Below are 20,555 nucleotides of genomic sequence, written 5' to 3' on the forward strand. Positions count from 1 at the left end.
AGAACAGATATAAACAGTCATTCAAAAAAATCATATGAGCAACAATTCGGAATTGAGCATCAAGTCCTGCAGCAAAAAATGGCTCTAATTTGTGAAGCGCTTCTGAAAAACCACTTCTCAGACCTCTCATGATGTTTTGTTACTTAAAGTTTTTAGATTAAACAAGTGAAATAAACATGAAATTTTGTTAATAAGTCAAATTAAAATCCCAACCCTAACAACAACAACGACAGTAAAGCGTTCTGTGCTGCGACTGCTCACCCATCCAGAGTTTCTCCTCAGTTTCTGGGTGTTTGAGTGTCTCTCTGACTCTCTTGTCGTAACTCCAACATCTCAGCAGGAAGAACAGAGCTAAACACAGCTGGAGGGCAAAGGTCAGCACTCCCAGCAGGATGATGGAGCTGTTAACTGTTGAGGGTGAGGAGGAGAGAACATGTACAAGTTATACATGTCTGTAAACAAGTTTGGATGTGTTTCTGTAGCTCAAGTCAGCAGTTGTATTTGTATCTATGCTAAAAATGTATGCACTCATTGTACTGTAAAGCAAATGGCAGATGTTATAGAGTTCATAGTTCTTGTTTAGTGGATGGGATAGATCATCAATGATACAGTTTTTTTTGCTCGGGATCTGAATGGTCTCACCACTTGGTTCCACATATTTTACTAGCAATATTGACTACTTTTGTAACAACCAATGTTATACAAATTTTTACTAACCAGGCTAGAAACAGAGAGCAGCTGATAGATCCATTCAGTAACGTTCGCAGTAAAAGTGAATAGAGTGAAAAGGTGGATTTGTTTCCAAATGTAGGTTACTGTGACACAGTAAACTGTCTTTAGCACTGTTGATCCTATAATCTCCACTTCAATAAACTACAAGTTAGAACCTGAAAAGCAGTTAACCTGAATAAACAGTTGACCTTTGCCTTTGTTAGCTAGCTAACTAGCAGGCAGGCTGATTTAGCAAAGCAGCTAGCAGTTTATTTATATAGCACATTTCAGCAATAAGGCAATTCAAAGTGCTTTAGGCCTACATAAAACATTAAAAGCATTAAGACAAAGTGAAAAAGATAAAATTCATATAAAAGAACAAGCAAAATGCATTGCATTAAAAGAATCAAATCAAGTCAAATAGAAAGATATTTTTACCCCCCTAAAGGAAACACAGGATCAAGCGGCGTTACTTTTTGGTATTGAGTAGTCACTCTCACACTGGTGACACGTCAACCAGTATACGATTAAGTGTGCCTTACCTCTCCAGAGATAATCACAACTTAAAAGACCTTTTGAGGCCGACTAGCTACTACTAACGCTACCAGATACGTTAGCTAGTGCATTAGTCAGATGTGTGCAAGATAATGCTAACAAGATAATGCTGTTAAGCTAACCAGATAATATTGTTTAGCTAGCTAACAAGATGACATTACTGACACAGAATCAGATGGATCAGTGATGAAATGATCAGTCCCCCATCAAAAACAACACAGAAATTAACCAGGTCTATCTGTTAAGATGGACAACTTGTACGTTTAGAAATCCAATTATAGCTATTCAGACACTGTTGCCCAAGAGCGGTGGACTTCCAATATGGCCGACAGAGCGTGCGTTACGTCACCTCAAAGCCCTCTTTATACAAAATGTAGCTGTTTGTGATGGCAAACACGTCACCATGGACACAGTGATAGTAGTCAAGGCACCTACATGTGGAGTAGTCTTGTTTTCATCTAAAAAAAAAATAGAAAAGGGGAAAAAAGTAGACCGAATTGAAAAATGTGAAAGTAGAAAAGACAGATGGAGGAACTAGTCACCTATAGTGATACTGGAAAACCTGAATAGTGTAGGGTTTCATTGATTTATTGAGACACTTTCATCTAAAGCCCCTTACAGCACTAGCAACACTGAGAGGGAATCCCTAATCCTGGCTGTGTGAAACCCTATTCAGGCTGGATTAGCTTGACTGTTGGAGGTCATGTAATTGTAAATATTACCAACATTATTCGTAATTTTAATCCAGTGAGTGCAAATGCATCATCCGACATATCATAGCGACCCATATGAAGGATGAATAAAATAAAATGAAATCCCTTGCATCACCATCTGGTTGTGTCCCATCAACTATAAAGGTGCAGCAGGGTCTCCTCTGTCGTCCAGTGTCGAGTTTTCAGGTTTTCTCTTTTGGTGGCGAGGCTCGTTTGACCGGCCAGCGGGGGTGTAGGAGTGGAAGAGAAGATCATGACGTTTCACATTCAGACTACAAGAAGGACTTTAAAAGGAAATCTCAGAATTCCCTTCTGGAATTACACACACACAGCCCGTGAAAATTAAATTACAGGACCTCCCGTAGTAAAACGAATCCAGTTCGTATAGGGCTTCAGTGCCATGGAGCTACACAAGAAATTGAATCCCTAACCCTGGCAGTGTTAGTGCCATGGGCTATACAGGACTTCAAATGTAATGTAGTCAAATGCTCAATATCTAAAATATATAAACCGAAAGTGTGAACAGGTCTAAGCTGTGAGTCTTTTCTGTTGAATTCAGGGACATGAAGTGCTTTGGCTCTCACACTACAGCATGCTCATTACTGAAAGCGGTGCAGGCCCTGTTGCATTAGCGCATTAATAATTGACGGCATGGCATATTCAGACATTGTCCTAGTCACGGTGGAAACCCTATCCATTTCATGCTTGTGAATGTTTTATGGTGATATTGCAAGTATGGAGGGAGTGAACCTCAGCCAAGACGAGGTTTGTCTTTTTGCAAGTGCTGCCACTGAAATCTGTTGCAAAAAATAGGACAGGAATATTTTGATTCCACTTTCATATGGAGGTTTGGGTTCTCTCATCACTGGCTGATATGTAGTGATTAAGGAGTTTGATGAGATATCTGACATTTGAAAAATCTAATCTTACAAAAGATTGCACAAAATTAAAACAAATAGAATCAGAATTAGTTTTAGCGGTTAAGTAAGTTTGCACATACAAGGAAAGCAACTTGGTGGTTTGCTCCTTTTAAAAGTAGAAATTTAGTTATATATTTTTGTATGTAATTTAATTACTTTTAAAGGATAGTAGGTTACTGAAACCCTTGGTTAACAAAATGATGGCACTTTTACTGACTGGATCTATATTTTAAAGATATTGAATCATGCCCATCAGGTTTTTTTCTTTTTTGGTAGTAGTATGAGCTTTTCAATTTGGCATTCATGGGAAATGTTAGCTACCAGCAATATCATTTTGTGTGCTTGCATGATTTTAGAGCCTTTGCACACTTCGATAAATCAATCCCTGCATTCCTCTCACATACAACAAAAAGAGACAAAAGCAAAAGAGACATTCTGTCCTCTGTTAGCACAGTTTTCCTCACCAGCGGATGATAGTTCTGGTTGTGAACGCCACTCTCTGGCCTCTGGCTGAGAGAAGCCCAGGGACAGACTCTGGTTCTGGGTCGGTCCCATCAGTCTGATCCTTCACCGGTCCAGGAGAGACACTGTGAAACCCGGGAGAGGCATTTGGCGTTATTTAAACCCTTACAAAGATGCACGTTTTCTGCTGCACACTGAAAGGCATCGCACCCGTTTTCATATTTTGATATCTTTGATGTTCCTTCAGAGCAACAATATAATACACCGGAGATTATTGTAACCCTTCCCAGCATGTATTTCATGGATGGCAGCGTGCCGGGGGCGGCCAAGTGGAACATCAATCCAAACGAGCACAAAATGATCACAGCATGATATCAAGACATGTTAAAACAGCTTCGGAGTTTGTTTTGAACTGAAATCAGAAAAATATTTAGGTCCTGATTTCACTAAACGATGCAGGTAGCAGCAACACAGACGTCGTCTCAACTTCCATTTTGGCGCTGTATTTACACTGGTTTTCAACACTGGTGCAGTTCGTCGCATCAACATCTATTCAAAATGTTCTCTGGGTTATTTTACCACACAGGCTGACACTTTCTTTTTTATGGAATAAGCCTGGAGGAGTAATTACAGAGGAAATGACAATCACACAGAATGCAAATAGTTTCTTTTATTGTATTCCATCTGCTTCTAGTGACTCAAGTGACATTCTGCCATCAAAATATCTTTTATGCATTAGATTCAACTAAAGTATGATGTCATTTTCATGCTTGAGCTCTACTGAAACTTGTCATTTGACTGATTGAGATGTGAAAAACCTTCTGCTCTGGGAGGTTTGCTAAGTGTGGGACATTTGGAGGGTGGGAGGTTGTTTTCACCCCTGTTAGTTTGTCTGTCTATCAACCGTTTATCTCAAAAACTTAAGAATGTTTTTGATTGATTAAATTTTGGTGTTGATTTGGATCTGGGATTGCTGCTGTTAGATGATTAGCATTTCTTAGGAAACCAGAGAGACTTGATTCCAAATCCTATGGGGATGTTTGCAGGGTCAAGAAATCAATTTAGCTTCAAATTTAAGTGTTAGGGGTGATGCCTTTGGGTGTAACAGCCATTTGGAGAAGGTTTTTTTACAGCTGTGAAAATCAACTAACCTCTTGTCAGAATCCCAAAGATGAGACAGGTGTGCATTAGTCAGCAGGTGTCTTGAACTGCAGTGATTGATTATTTCATCATGTCAGATTTCTATTAAATGCTGCTGTTATTGTGTATTGAACAGGTAAAGTTGCAGGGTGATGAGGTCAAATGCTGAATGTTGTTAACGATCCCCATATCTGATCCTGCCTCAGATCGCCTCTACCAGCCCACTGTAACAATCCTTTAATCAGTTACAGACCTGCAGTGTTATCTGAGCACAGGACACAAGTGTTGAACTTTACATAGTACAACATTAAACCGTATGTTGTAAAATATGTGTTTTTCTTGAAGCCATGTAGCCTGATGCAGCCTTTTGAAATATAATGCTGAATTTAAATCTGCTTTGCGGTGTTGATTAGCAGCATCATTATATACAGTATAAGGCATTAGGCACATACTAATAACTCAAAACACAAAACAGGAGTAGTAACATGCCAAACTCATGTTGAACTCATATTTTTTGAAAATGTAAGATGTTTAAACCATAAAGAGAAATGTGGAATATTATGCAAGCTGTTTTTACAGCTGCTGCAGTCATGCCGAGCCCAATTCTGTTTTGTGTCCGCAAATATTTCAGATTATTCCAATTTAACATTCATAAAAGTTTTTAAAAAAGTACAACTGACCTTGCAGCGGCTGCCTCTTGATGTTGGAAGTTGCTGCTGTCCAAATGGATATATCTTTGGGTGCAACTACAGCGGAGTATCCATTGAAATCCCTTCATTAACGTTCCTCAGAAGTGTGCTCCCCTGCTGGCTCGACAAGAAAAGCCGTGCCCTTCTTAGACAGCTGAGCTTTCAGGCACAAAACATGTTACTCTGCTTTAAAGAGGGAAGAAGATAAGTTAAAGGCTCAAATAATAACTCCCAGACAAAAAGAACAAGTCTTGGTTTTAAAATAAGGAGAAAAAGCTTCTGATGTGACTGAGGCAGGACTCTGCAGAGATACTGCTCCGATTTTGAAGTGAGAGGCTGGTAAACATCTGCAATAAGTAAACTATCTACAGGACTTTGTTCAGTGACATCAAGCCTCTGTTTCTTTCAGTGCAATTAATGTAGAGGCGGTGACATGACCTGGTTCACATCAGACAATCTTACCAAACATAACAAAACATGTTGTGCTATTAACTTGTATAAAACTACTATAAAACTAGGTGTGACCAAGTCAATTTTCTCAAGTCTGAAATCAGTCTTGAGGTCTCTTGAAGTCTCAAGTCAAGTCCATGTCATTAATGTCAAGTCTCAAGTCTAAATGTAGAACAGCAAGTCAAGTCAGAACAAATCAAGAGTCCAGTATCAATTTAATATCTTAAATAAAACTAAATATCTAGGACTTTTCAATGCAATATGGTTTTAATAGGATAAAAACGTGGTAAGAGCATCATGAGTTTGATTTCTATAATCAGTTTCAACTTCAATAAATTCAATCATTCCATACAAATTCAGAAAACAGAATTTAAATTCAGTCGTCTGCTGGAACAAATCTCATCACTTTCAATCTAAGTCATTTACACAAACACAAGATCTCAAGTCAGGACTTTAGAAACCTTTTCAGTCAATCAAGTCAAATTCAAGTCCCAAGTCACCAGAAGTGAAGTCAAGTATCAAGTCTTCTCTTCATGCATCAAGTCAAGTCTCAAGCTATTAAAATTGATTAATTGTGAGTCTGACTTGCGTCCAAGTCATGTGACTCAAGTCCCTACCTCTGAAAACTAGAGATTGAATATTCTGCTCTCTGATCTAAGTGCAAATCCAAATATAGTTATAGATATATTTCTGAGAGCTTCAGAAGGAAAGCATAGTTGCTCACCCCAGCATCTGTGCAGCACTGAGTTTGAATTCTGCCAAATATCTGGAAAACTAACTTTGCAGCTTATGAAGGGCTAAATACCAAACAAAAAAAAATGTGATCAGTAGGCCTACTGTTTAGCAGTGACACCAACAGCGACACTCACACCTTCAAACCTCAAACCCCTAATGCTGTTTTATTATTCATGTTTCAGCGACGGTCTTCCTGGAGTTCTGGAAGAGACGCAGAGCGGTCCTCGCGTACGACTGGGACCTGATCGACTGGGAGGAGGAGGAGGTAAAGTAGACATCAACGCTATCGTTTCAGAGATACAGTGGAGGTGAAGGAGGGCGGTACAATGTGGTTTCTGAGCTGCTGAGTGGGCCGTTTCAAGCTAGCAGGGGCAGCCATCCCTTTAGCTGAATGTTGCTGAGATTGATTGATGGTGAGGTTGGAAATTAGTGTTTGAGATGTTGTGGATTATTTGTAAGCCTAAATGTGGGCCAGGTTTCCACATGGACACTGAATAGTGATTTTCAAATCCTGTGTATTTGTAAATGTTCATATACACAGATACTTGCAGGGAACAGCAAACTGACTAGTATTGCTAACAATCTAGCTCTACAAACATTTCTTGGAGGCAGAGCTGCTCTGGAGGCAGAAATAATCTGATTGGTTGAGTTAAACCTCAGTGGGCGGAGCCACAGAATCAGTTTTTCTAGCTAAGTAACATTAGACTGAAGCTCAGTGAAAAAGACAAGAGGTAAGAAAGGAGGAAGCTAATATTATGAAGCCTAGCGCTCTGCTGCTAACTGAAAAAATACAGTCTATCATACTAAGTTATCTAGGTTAGCTAGTTAGCTAGCTGACCTTCCAAATTCAAACTAGCCCTACTAGCCTATAGCTATCTAGGTAAGCGCTCCGAAACACTGTGGCTCTTTGGCTCCGCCCACTGAGGGTTAATTCAACCAATGAAGTGCAGCTCTGACTCCGAGAAATATTTGTATAACTCAAACTCCATTCTGTCTATTTTTCAGTCTGTTAACTGTGGAGACAGGCACATATACACTATATATAAAAGCTGACACGACTGACACTTTGAATATACCTGACAAAAATACAAAGTACATTTTGAAATTTGGCTCAGTGATAATTTTAAGTTCATGGTTTGGATAGGAGCCGACATGCAGGGATGAGTGTGTTCCTCTCTGTGTATCTAGTTTCCATTGGGACTGCTGTACCGAGATCCTGCAAGAAAGTCCCTCTCAACTCAATCTGTGACTCACTGTATTATGAAAATACAATTTCAAAATGACAGCTCATGCAAACTCAAGCCCCTACACATTAGTCATAATTTGGCTGTGTCAGAAGTATTGGTGGGTTTGTAATGTTCCTGCCTTGCTTGTGTATTGACCCCTAACCCTCATCTGTCACTCATCCTCCAACCGGTGAACACGCTGTGTGAAAGGCCAACTGCTGCTTGTGGGTGTGAAAGTGACTCAGAAATATCTGCTTGGGACATAAAAGGAGCCAAGACGGAGGAGGAGGAGATAATAAACTGTGATTTTGCTTCTTTGGTCTTCCCATCAGATGCTTATGGACGCCAGTGTGACTTACTGTAGAGTTTGGCTGTAGACTCTGTATCATAGATCTGCCTGCAGTTGTGTTGGATATGTGGGGGAATAATCAATAACACACACGAGTGTATATGCTCTTGTAAGCTTTATTACTGCAATGCAGAGTCCATAGACTACAGTTAAATACAATTCAAAACAAAATACAAGACATTACATATCGGAAGTGACTCATAATAAACTCATAAAATGTACTATATCAGCAAGCCAGTAAATGTGTTGAGTAAATTGATCTTTTCAAACAAGTTACATGAAAATGCTGAATGCATAACCCTCTTTTCCACTAAGTGAACACCGTGTTCTTCAGGCTGTAGCTAGATGATTTATTTACGGAGCTTAGTTTTAGTTTTTTAGTGTTCTTGCCACTAACTAAAAAAATGCAATCTAGCCAAGTTATCTAGGTTAGCTAGTTAGCTGACCTTCCAAGTTCAAACTAGCCATACTAGCTTATAGCCATCTAGGTAAACTAGTTAGCTAGCTGTTGACCTTCAACATCATGGATGCCATGGTCAACTTATATTTTTAATTTTTAGTTTGACTAGAGGTCCTCCTTTGCCATAGGTTTGCCAGTTGGCTACTTGCAAAGTCTATGGCATTTACATTTTTTTATTTAAATTTTGAGCAGAGTTGATTTGCCATTCAAGTTTGCCAGTTAGCAGTTAGCTAACTTGCGCTCTGAAAAACTCTGGTTCTTTGACCCATTGAGGTATAACTCAACCAATGAGATTATTTCTGCCTCCGACAAATGTTTGTAGAACTAAAACTCCAATCTGCACATTAAATATTCAGACATACAAAAATATAATAATCCAAAAGGCTTCATTAAGGCTTTTTTTCTTTATGATTTCTTGCAGATTTTGGCTTACAGATGCAACAAGAATCCAGCATTTGTAGCACGTTGTCCCCTACTTCTTCGGTTTTTAGGAAAATACCCGATGATAGCACCATGTTACAGAGAATTTCAATGAGTTTTACAAATTCTCTGCATTTTCAGCTGCACTTTGGTGAAGTGCGTTTTGTCCTTTGTCTTTCAGGAGGAAATCCGTCCCCAGTTTGAGGCCAAATACTCCAAGAAGGAGAGGATGAACCCCATATCTGGGAAGCCGGAGCCCTACCAGGCGTTCACAGACAAATACAGCCGGCTCATCGTCTCGACGTCTGGGATCTTCTTCATGGTAAGGAGTAAATGTGTGAGATTATAGACGTGCCACTCTCTCCTTTCTATTAGTTTTCATGAAATTATGTTTTAATGGATAGTGTTGTCGCCAAATTGTCATTGCCAAGGACATTATGTTGGAAAAAAATATAGGGGAACAATCAATAATGACGTATATGAAGGGTTTCTTTGCAAAACAACTCACACAGGCTACATTTTGGGGAAAATTTGCTACCTGCAAATCATTAGTCAATGTTTCAAAATCTCTTGATGACTCTTATCTTCAAGCACCAAACTATTTTGTAAGCAAATGTCTTAAGATGACTCACAACTGCATTAGTAACCCATTGTGATTTACTTTCCTGTCAGCACCCATTTTGTCAGAGTAGGTTTTTTATCCCTTTTATAGCTATCCACAGAATTTTTATCATCTATTCTAATCAACATCTTCCGTTATACTAGCTTCCCATGTTTATATTTTTTAACCACTTTTCTTTTAAATGTTTCCCTGTTTTTATCTCATTTTATCTCGTACATTTTTGAATGGATTTTCCTATTCCTTATTTTTATGTCATGATATTATTGGTTGAAATTGGTTGAGTCCTGCTTACGTAAGCACACGGCATATTTTGTTTTACAGGAAGAAAACATGATTGAATTTTGATATAAGAATACAAAGAAATTGATTTTTTGTATTTTTTTTGGCATATATTGTCAAATAGGTGCACAATATGACCAGGGATGTGATCTAAAAGGGTTAAAAAGGCATTTTTCATTTCATCTCGACTTTAATAAACTTTGCTTTTATATAAGTGCTGTACAAATAAAGTGGATATAGAAGCAGTAGTAGTATTTTCTGCTTGTCACTTCTTGTCACAGATCCTGGTGGTGATAGCGGCGGTGTTTGGGATCGTCATTTACCGTGTGATCACCGTCAGCACCTTCGCGGCATTCGGCTGGGCACTCATCAGGAACAACTCTCAGGTGGCGACCACAGGAACGGCGGTCTGCATCAACTTCTGCATCATCATGCTGCTCAACGTGGTGAGTGTCCGCTGGCCGCCAGCAGCAGTGATGTGACGGTAAAGAAAAAGCTGAGGGTGAACTACGGCTTCCAGTTGGCGATTACATGCCCTAATAAAAACAAAAACATTAATAGAAAAACATGAATTTATGCTTTTTTTTTCCTTAAAATACACTATCTTTATATCTTGATACTTACTATGGTCTGTAATATGAATTTACATCTTAAAGATTTCTGTCAACCTAAAAAGGTGATAAACTCTATTTCTACACGTAAAGAGAGATGTCAGCTGAGTTTAGGTGGGTTTATTTTTCATATATCCCTGGCTGAGAAATCACCATACTGATACCGGTTCCAATACTTCAAATTCAACATCAGCTCTAAATCAATAGGTTCCTTGCTACAGAAAAACACACCAGGTGCTCTAGTGGTAACTGAGTTTTGTGAGACAAAATCGGTCCTCATAGAACAATGGGAAAAGTTTAGTAGAATAAAGAATAAATGTCCATGCTGGTAGAAACATGTTGGCTGTTTTAATTTTGCTGTTGGTTTAGCCATTCTAATAAAGGCTTTTTAAATTATGCGTACCTACGAGTATATACCTGGGGGCTGTTCAGAAAATTTATCTCACAAATACAATTTGTAGATAAATTACAGTCAATTTGGGTTAACTTCTTCCCTCGGCAATAACTTCCAACCTTGTCTTTTTTCTAGCTCTATGAAAAAGTTGCTCTTCTTCTCACCAATTTAGGTAAGTTGGACGCATCAGCAGATCTGCTGTTCACGATGTCTCCATGACAAGGTTGAAAAGGTTTTCCAAATGCAAAAACTGATGTACATTGGTTAATTTTTAATCCCTCCTGTTGTGATTTTAACATCAGAAAGGTCAAGCTCTGGTCAGTTGGCAGATCTGAAATCTCTCAGCTTTCAAAACGTCCCTCCATGACTTCTCCTAGACCCAATTTCTGTAGTCAAGTCATACTTTATCTGTATCGCACATTTCATTCACAGGAAAACTTTACACGCAAAAACAATGAAAAATAGCAACACCATTTTAAAATCGTAGAAATAAGAAGAAAACCTACAAGAAATATATATAAAATATGATAAAAAAGTACACATATACATTTAAAATATATTGTATATACACGTGTATATATATACACATACATACATCCACATACAGCCATATATACATGCACACAAGGTTAGTCGAAAGCTTGGGAAAAAAGGAAAGTTTTGAGCCCAATTTTAAAAGAGCTTAAGAGTTTTGGCACATCCGAGGAAAATCTGGCAGCTGCTCCAGTGGCCGGGGGCGTAGGGACTAAAAGCAGCTTCACCGGATTTTGATTTGACTCTAGGAACAGCTAAAAGGCCAGTGCCAGATGACCTTAGAGGCCTGAGTGGTTCATAGGTTAAAAGCAGGTCTAAAATATATTTGGGAGCCTGTACAAACCAGTGTTGTAGTACTTCTCCTAACTCTTATTTTTCTCACTTCACCTGTTTCACTCACCGTCCCTCTGCTCCCTCCCTGCCGCCACAGAGCAGCCGAGGACCGAGTCGGAGTGGGAAAACAGTTTTACCCTCAAGATGTTCCTTTTCCAGTTCGTCAACCTCAACAGTTCCACGTTCTACATTGCCTTCTTCTTAGGAAGGTGAGGAAGTCGTGCAGAACCCTCAAATACCGGCACTTGCAGACGTCATTCATGCATTTATCCTGCATCTATCCTGCCTCAGCATTGCAGGCAATTTTATACAGGAAAACTGAATCAGTAGTACATTGCAACACAAAACTCTGGTGTCTTTCAACCAACTAGTTACCGGAGCAGACCATTTCTTGTAACTAACAACAGCTGAAAAGCCTGAAAACGTTAAATTCTTCCCCAAACGATTCCTCTTGGGGATGGAGCCAAAGTTGCAGCAGCAGTTCAGCAAGCATGAAGTGGAAAGTGGGAATTTTCCAACGTCTACATTAATATTCTCTAAAATTCAAAGAGCCATTGAGAATTATATGGTCACTTTGTAAGTTCCAAAGCCTTGTACCCGTCACAATGGATGCATGCTGTATTTCCCTGTCAAAAACATCTCCAGTAAACCACTAAAAAGAGGAAAACGTCAATAAATGTATTCAAAAACATCTCACGGATCACTGTAAAGCCTACTGATGCTGATTGATATTAAAGCTGCCACCTGCCACAGTAAATGTTGAGCGTATTTTGCACCGGAATAAAAATTCAGCGAATGATTTTTGCCCTGGTTGACAGATTTACGGGACGGCCCGGTGAATATCTCCGCCTCATCAACCGCTGGAAACTGGAAGAAGTGAGTAATTACTTTGGTTTCCCATGGGGGAATAACAGCAAAGCATTATGGATCCCACTACCTCTAAATTGGACATTAAGCTATTACTGTATGCCCGACCACCGGGCATTTAACACCCATCAGCAGTAACCATTGCTGCCAACGTTACTTATGGGAACATGGAGGGAAATAATACACACTGAAGTGGTCTAAAGGGACAAAAGACCTGAGCCGGCCCTTTTAGGTGCTGAGCTAATGCGCTCCCGCTTGTTCCCACTGCTGAGTGTTGAGACGAAGAAATGGAAATGGAAAACTCTCCGTAATGTGACATGTACAATACAAGCACAGGCTCAGTCAGCCATTTGTGGCCTTATAGAATCGTGATTACGTTCAGAAAGGTTAGTGCAGAAAGTCTCAACCAAACATTTTGAATATAAACTCATGAGTCATGTCGGTGTTATAAGCCCGTTCATTGTTTTTTATGTAAATTTGCTTGCTTTGAAAAGGCATGTGAAGCAGTTCTGTACTGTGTCACAGCATCCTGTATCTGTTTTAATAATAGGATAAAGTTGGGAAAGAGGAAATTCCAGCAACACTTGCAGTACTGAGAACAAATATTTATTAGTAAAACCAACCTATTTCATGAAGGGTTTGTTAAATAATTAATCTAAAAGCCTAAATAAATACATAAGACACTAAAATCAACCAATAGAATAAGAGACATCTACCTACAAGATACAGCAGCTTAGCCAAAAAAAAAAAAAGAAAAACCCCACAGGTTCCTACTCCAATGGCTCACTTAAGAAAAGGGCATACAATTTAAAAAAAAAAAAAAACAATAAATAAAAAATACTAAAGGAATTCTTTGATTGTAAAATCTTCATTCATTCCCTCTGGAAATAAACTAAACTAAGATTATTATATTATAGCCTGATACAAATTTGTATAACAGTGGCCACAAACTCCAGTCAGTTTGTTTTGTGGATGCAAACATCAAAATGTGGGCAGTGTCTAGGGCTGCAATTAACGATTATTTCGATTATTCGATTAATCATTTTGTGTATAAAATGTCAAAAATACTGACAAATGCCCATTACAGGTTCCCAGAGACCAAAGTGATTCTTCAAATTGCTGATTTAGTCTGACTAGCAGACAAAAAAACCCAAAGTATTTATTTTAGAATAATATGAAACAGAAAAAAGAAAGAAAATCTTTAACCTGTAACCAGCTTCACAGATACTGGTATTTTTGACTAAAACAATTAATTGACTGTCAAAATTATAATCGATTAATTTTCTGTCCATCGACTAATGGATTAATCAGCTAATTGTTTCAGCTCTAGCAGTGTCGGCCCTCTGAAAGGTGACGAAGCAGCTTTCTGAGAAGTCAGAGAAAGCCTTGTTGTCTAATGCGGCCCAGTGCTGTCACAACTGAAGTCAATACATCACTTCATATTGCTAAACACATTTTAGAGATGCTTTGTCATTGCTGAGACATTCTAATTTGGTAATGGCTATTCTCCATTTTCCCTTGTTCAGGTGAGGAGAACAAACAAAATATTTTCCAGTGAGCGATGTTCATAAAAGTCGATAAGAGAAAGCGGAGGGTTTCTCCAGCGATGCCTCGAGTGTCTCCAGTTTTTGTTTACATTTTGAAAGTGGTGGAAGCAGTGTTAGAGTAGTTAGTAGTCTTAAAGTAGTTAGTAATCTTTAGAGTAGTTAGTAGTCTCAGTAGTGTTAGAGTAGGAGTCTGATGTGACCCTCTCTCCCTGCGGCTGCAGTGCCACCCCAGCGGCTGCCTCATCGACCTCTGTATGCAGATGGGGATCATCATGGTGCTAAAACAAACCTGGAACAACTTCATGGAGCTCGGATACCCGTGAGTACGGCCGAACCTAGAGTCCAGCAAAAGATCATAACGTCTCGGTCAGATTCTGAGAAAAAACTAGCACACACAGGACTAATGCTGCTTTGCAATTTAGGCTATTTTAGTCTATAGTACTCTTTCTAAATTGATTTCCAAATTTCTGTAAGTACTGGGTAACATGTCTTGTACTGTGTTTTTATAGTGTTTTTATAATGTGCCACTAAAGAAGTTCATCTATCATAATCTCATGTTTAACTTATTGGTTGTGTTTACAATAATGCGACTTTTGCCAATACTCAAGTAAGACAACAGTGCGATTACACTAAACCGTTTACACGATTCTATAAAGTGACACCTCCCATAATGCTTCGGTTAACATGTGACATGTTGTTACACTGCGTATTTAAACAGAAAGGACAAAAAAAAATGGGAAAAAAAACAGCATGAGCTACGTCAAAAACTACACATCATAAAAAAAACAAAAACACAAATCTGTGTAAAGCCTAACATCTAATGGTAAAAAGCATGCTACTGAAATTGCCATCTGCTATTGGCTGATCTTTGATGCCAGGTGATGTCACCACCTGTGACATCACCTGGCACCAAAGACCAGCCAGGCTTCACACAGATTTGGGTTTGGTGTTCAGTTACTCTTTCAGAAATGCAGTTAAGGTGTATTACATGTCATTAAAAGATCTGACGCGAACAAAATGTAACGTGTAGCTGTGATTATCATTTGAGCTTCAATAAAATCATAAGAAACAAGGTGTATACATGTCGTGACTAATCTCTATTAATGCCAGGAAAATCTAGGAGTATTTTACATATCGCTGTTATCGCGTGAAAACCTCCTAACTCCAGTTTTGGTGATGTTAATGTTTTAACTCCAATTGGAGGGTTACATGCTCCTCTGTGGGTTGAGAACATTCAAACCCCTTCAGATAAATTAAAGTCTTGAGTCCTGCCTTACTCGCATTATTGTCTTAACCGTATTAGGACCGCATGTTTTGTATGCATGCAGACATGGTCAATAACTGCTCAACAGATTTTACAGATGAAAATGAAGAAAGCGGTTCCATTTCTTTCCAAAGCAGTGAATTAATTTTGCGTTTTGTGTGTTGTTTGGTAGTCTGATCCAGAACTGGTGGACGCGGCGGAGGCTGAGGAGGGAATACGGACAGACAGCCAAGTCCGGCTTCCCACAGTGGGAGAGGGATTACAATCTGCAGCCCATGAACGCCTACGGACTCTTTGACGAATACTTGGAGATGAGTATGTTGCACTCTCAGCCAGTGGATGCTTTTATCCCTTTTAAGTCCCTCACTTACATTTTTAAGTGGGAACTGAACCCCAAACCCTTGGTAATGTTAGTGTCATGGTCTAAAAACTGAGCTGGAACCTAAATTTCATTGTAGTTTACCACAAAACCTTCAAAATCATCCATCTACTGTGTCCTGCTTGTGCTGCAGTACATTGTTTTTTTTAATATCAGGTTTATGAGGCTAAGGTCAGCCAAAAAGCACTCTAAAGTATAATCTTCTGTAATACAATTTTGTAAAAAAGTTGATCTGGCGTCCCGGTGGCTTATCTGGGTACAGCGCTTATCGTGTAATCCTGACATCATGGGTTTGAATCTGGGCTGGGACATTTTTACGTCATTTTTCTCTCTCTCTCATCTTTCCTGTTACTCTCCACTGTCTAGTATCAAATGGAGCAAAAATACCAAAAAATAATCTTTGAAAAAAAAGTGCATGAATATCAATGTGTCTCTATCATGCACTCATAATATGTAAACACTGAAATGTTAAAAATGTCTCAATTTCCTTTGCTGGGACATCTTTGCATACATCATGTTCATTTACACTGCTAAAATCAGTGTAAGTTTTGAATTACCAGCAGCAGCAGGCAGGTCTTAACGTCTCCTTGTGTCTCAGTTCTGCAGTTTGGCTTCACCACCATCTTCGTGGCGGCGTTCCCCCTCGCTCCTCTCTTAGCTCTGCTCAACAACGTCATTGAGATCCGTCTGGACGCCTACAAGTTCGTCACACAGTGGCGGCGACCTCTGCCCTCTCAAGCCAAAGACATCGGTAATTATACGACTACCTTTTACCGTTTTTTTTTTTAAACACTGGACCTTTAGTGGTGTATGTCAAAGATTGTTGTGCATGTGGATGAAATTTGCACAGCTAATTTTCTCCAGTGAAACTAATAGGAAGATAAGCTTTGCAAATTGCAGGTTTAGCTATGCAAACATGCAGGCAGACCTAGGCAGAAATAATCTCATTGGTTGAGTTAAACCTCAGTGGGCGGAGCCAAAGAACCACAGTTTTTCAGAGCACAAGTTAGCTAACTGGCAAATTTGAATGGCAAAGAAGGAACTCTGATCAAAATATACATAAAAATATAAATGGTAATGACTCACTTTTTCATTCCTTCATGTCCATGGCATCATGATGTTGAAGGTCAGCAGCTAGCTAACTAGCTTACCTAGATAGCTATAGGCTAGTATGGCTAGTTTGAACCTGAAGCTTAGCTATACTAGCTAACCTAGATAACTTAGTATGGATAGATTGTATTTTTTAGTTAGTAACAAGACCTCTATGCTTCTTCCTCCTCTCTTACCTCTTTTTCACTGGACTTCAGTCTAATGTTACTTAGCCAGGAAGTGGCTCTTTGGCTCCGCCCACTGAGGTTTAACTCAACCAGTGAGATTATTTCTGCCTCTGAGAAATGTTTGTAGATAAACCCGCGGGTCCCACGGGTCTATCCGCGGGTGGGGCGGGTTAGGGTCGAAAGATGATGATATTGAGAACGGGTCGGGGCGGGTGCAGGTCAAATGGGCTACACACACAGTACACACACAATGTAATTCTAGACTAAATTTCAATGGGTTTTAAATTGAATTAACGGAATAAACTTCTCCAATCTCCAGCTGGTTTATCCCGCCATCCATACATTATATTCTGCGCACACTGCACAGTGCAGCTCTAAGTACCTTACCTTAGTGACACGAGTCTTTGGAAAATTACCTGGCTTCCTGAATCTTTTTTTTTTTTTTTTTTTTTTTTCGGGTTGCGGATCGGGTTCGGGTCGTTTTATGTGTATGAAAATGGGTCGGGCGGGTTCAGATATGTTTATGTTGGGTCGGGCGGTCGGGGGTTGAAAAAAACCTGACCCGCGCATCACTATTGTAGAACTAAAACTCCAATCTGCTCACAAATGTCTCAACTTAGATTGATGGTCCTGGTTATTATGTTGATGCTGCTGCTGCTGCTGATATTATTATTAGTATATTTTTCATTTAACTGTATTATCTACATGCGTGTGTGTTGTCTGCAGGGATCTGGTACGGCATTCTGGAGGGCATCGGCATCCTGTCTGTCATCACCAACGCATTTGTCATCGCCGTTACCTCCGACTTCATCCCTCGCCTCGTTTACGCCTACAAGTACGGGCCGTGTGCGGGCCAGGGCCGGGCGGGGGAGAGGTGAGCAGCTCGGGACGGCTTTTTATTTTGGTCCACATTAGTCACTAATAAGGCAGAGACTGTTCAACCTGTTGCTTTCTTTCTTCTGGATAAATTTGTCAAGAAAAGTTGTTTTTTTTAATTATTAAATCAGCTAAAGGACTAAAGTGTTTCCTCCTCAGGTGTATGATGGGATACGTGAACGCCAGCCTGTCGGTGTTTCGGGTGTCTGACTTTGAGAGGAAATCGCAGCCCAGTTCGAATGGATCTGAAGTGTTTGGAGAAGCTGTGAAGTTCTGCCGGTAAATATCAGGCAGTCAGTCTCCTTCAGTTCACATGGGATTAAAGTCACGTGTCTGATGGTAACTTGTTTTCCCAGCGCTGGTTTCTATTTCTCTGACTGGTTTTCAGCTCTCACAGCACCAAGCAGTACATGTTAAAAATATTTAGACTTTTATCCAACAGGTTTTCAGTGGCAACAAGAGTCAGGATCTGCACTTCCAAGCATCTGTTGAGCTAAAAAAAAAAGAGAGACTGGACTTTGGCTGCAAACATTTGTGCAACCCCAGGATCGATTGCATAACCTTTTATTATGTTTATTTATGAGTTTATTAAGGATTCCCATTCCCAGGCGAGTCTTACTGGAGTCCACATGAAACATCAATTACATAACAAACATTTAAAACACGGGTGTAAAATAAAACAAACCAACTACAAGAATAAATTAACAAAGAAAGACAAAACAAGAATTTAAACAAGAAGGAACAAAACGGTGACACACACCAAAAATGAGCAAAATGACATTTTTTAAATTTTATTTCATTTTATTAGAATCCCCATTAGCTACCAGTTTAATGGCAGCTAGTCTTCTAATAAAGAAAAGGAAAATTTAAAACCAAAAGGAACACAATAACAACCCTGTACGTAAATGTATCCTGTACACAAAGATTGCAAAAGACTAACATGATTAAGGACTAGAGAATGATTGAATTCATGAGTGATTACAGACAGTTTAACAGAAATGATGCACATGAATGCAGTCAGTGTGTTGTTTTGTCTGTAATCCTGAGCTGAACTGTGTTGAAGTGTTGAATCCCTGACACGGCTGAACTCTCCCGGCTGTAACACCAGTGTGAGTGTGTGATGACCTTTGACCCTCGGCGCCTGTTTGACCCTCCAGGTACCGTGACTACCGGGAGCCGCCCGACTCGGCCGAGCCTTACTCCTACACTCTGCAGTTCTGGCACGTCTTGGCGGCCAGGCTGGCCTTCATCATCGTTTTCGAGGTCAGTTTTTTCATCCCCTGTTTGACAAACAACAGCAGACAGCGAGATGTTTTTGTAATTGGATTCCTTGATATTATTTTGTCGATGCTTCTTAGCTCTCTGTCAGGATCCACGCCTCCTGTTTGCTCTAATTTGCTCTCATCAAAACAACAAAACCTCCCTTTCTCTCTCTTCTCTTCTATTATTTTAAGCGTTTCTCTCACAGGATTTGCACTCCTTATTATTGGTTGCTTGTAATGTTGCTGATCTAGGAATTGAAGCTTAATCCCTGTCCACACGTGATTATAATAAGAATAAGAATAAAACAACTTTATTTATATAGCACTTTTCAAAACAAAGACACAATGTGCTTCACAGTGGATAGAAAAGAACAAATTTAATAAAAACATGAGTTACAAAAAATAGAGTAACATCAATATGATATATCTGGCATTAGTATTACTACAGGCGGTCTGGTGATGAAGGTTTTACCAGAGTGATTTATTGTTTTCAATCCTGTGTTTTCAACTACAGAGTGTGCCTTCTTACAGGAGTGATAGTTACCGACAAACTGTCACATCTTCTCTCAATTCTAGTCCCGTCCAAATCAATGTATATAATTCATAAATTACAACAAACCTCATGTGGTAGACATTTTCCATAATCAGTAATTTATGGGAGATTTAAAGAAATTCTGGCACCTTTTAAAGGATGTTGGGTAACGTGAGTCCCAACACTTTCTCCAGAGTGTGATGAACTTGACATTATAGTCAGCACAAAGACAGCACCACAAAGCTCAAAGGGTTATTTTGTCTCATTGTGGAGGTACGACTCTGGCATTTATGATAATCGACACCGTTTCCGCAGCACATGGTCTTCGCCATCAAGACCCTGATCGCGTACCTGATCCCTGACCTGCCCAAGGACCTGCGGGACCGGATGCGGCGGGAGAAGTACCTGATCCAGGAGATGATGTACGAGGCGGAGCTGGAGCGGCTGCAGAAGGAGAAGAACGAGAGGAAGAAGAAGGACAGGGCGCATCACAAGGAGTGGCCCTGAACGCACCAGCTGGTACAGAAACATTCACCAACACATGAGGAATGATGCTGAGTTTATTGATCACCAACCCTGTCAACCCCCTGCAGATATATTATTCTCAATTCTCACTCTAACTTATTCTTATTCTCACTCTTATTCTCTCATTCAACTCTAATTGCACTTTAGAGATGCTTTTGAGATTTAAATTAAATATTAAGGCCTGTAGCAACTGATAATGTAGTAAAATATCCCTTAAATTAGTTTAAATTAATGCAATAAAACCTGTTAACAATCACATTATTACATTAACAGGCTATTATCACCTCATAAGTGGTGTAACATATTTTTAACTGATGATGTCATAATATTTACTGCACAAATAATGTAATAACTTGTCAAAATGTAGTAAAATGTCCCTTTAAATTGGTTGAAAATGCAATAAAACCTGTTAGCAACAATCAC

At 39.4% G+C, this 20,555-nt stretch overlaps 1 protein-coding gene across 1 annotated transcript in view; it reads left to right on the forward strand.

Moving 5' to 3' along the window:
* Positions 1 to 20,555, forward strand: part of LOC139917553 (anoctamin-4-like) — a 58,299-nt gene that overhangs the window by 36,858 nt on the left and 886 nt on the right. The window contains exons 16-28 of the mRNA XM_071906687.2: positions 6,558 to 6,640; positions 9,012 to 9,152; positions 10,013 to 10,177; positions 10,872 to 10,908; positions 11,701 to 11,812; positions 12,422 to 12,479; positions 14,239 to 14,336; positions 15,454 to 15,596; positions 16,259 to 16,411; positions 17,664 to 17,811; positions 17,973 to 18,092; positions 18,971 to 19,076; positions 19,923 to 20,126. Of these exons, the coding sequence (XP_071762788.1) occupies positions 6,558 to 6,640; positions 9,012 to 9,152; positions 10,013 to 10,177; positions 10,872 to 10,908; positions 11,701 to 11,812; positions 12,422 to 12,479; positions 14,239 to 14,336; positions 15,454 to 15,596; positions 16,259 to 16,411; positions 17,664 to 17,811; positions 17,973 to 18,092; positions 18,971 to 19,076; positions 19,923 to 20,114 (1,556 nt within the window). The 3' untranslated portion in view covers positions 20,115 to 20,126. The remainder of the gene's footprint in view (positions 1 to 6,557; positions 6,641 to 9,011; positions 9,153 to 10,012; positions 10,178 to 10,871; positions 10,909 to 11,700; positions 11,813 to 12,421; positions 12,480 to 14,238; positions 14,337 to 15,453; positions 15,597 to 16,258; positions 16,412 to 17,663; positions 17,812 to 17,972; positions 18,093 to 18,970; positions 19,077 to 19,922; positions 20,127 to 20,555) is intronic.

This window comes from Centroberyx gerrardi, chromosome 24 (assembly GCF_048128805.1).
Source record: "Centroberyx gerrardi isolate f3 chromosome 24, fCenGer3.hap1.cur.20231027, whole genome shotgun sequence".
NCBI lineage: Eukaryota > Metazoa > Chordata > Actinopteri > Beryciformes > Berycidae > Centroberyx > Centroberyx gerrardi.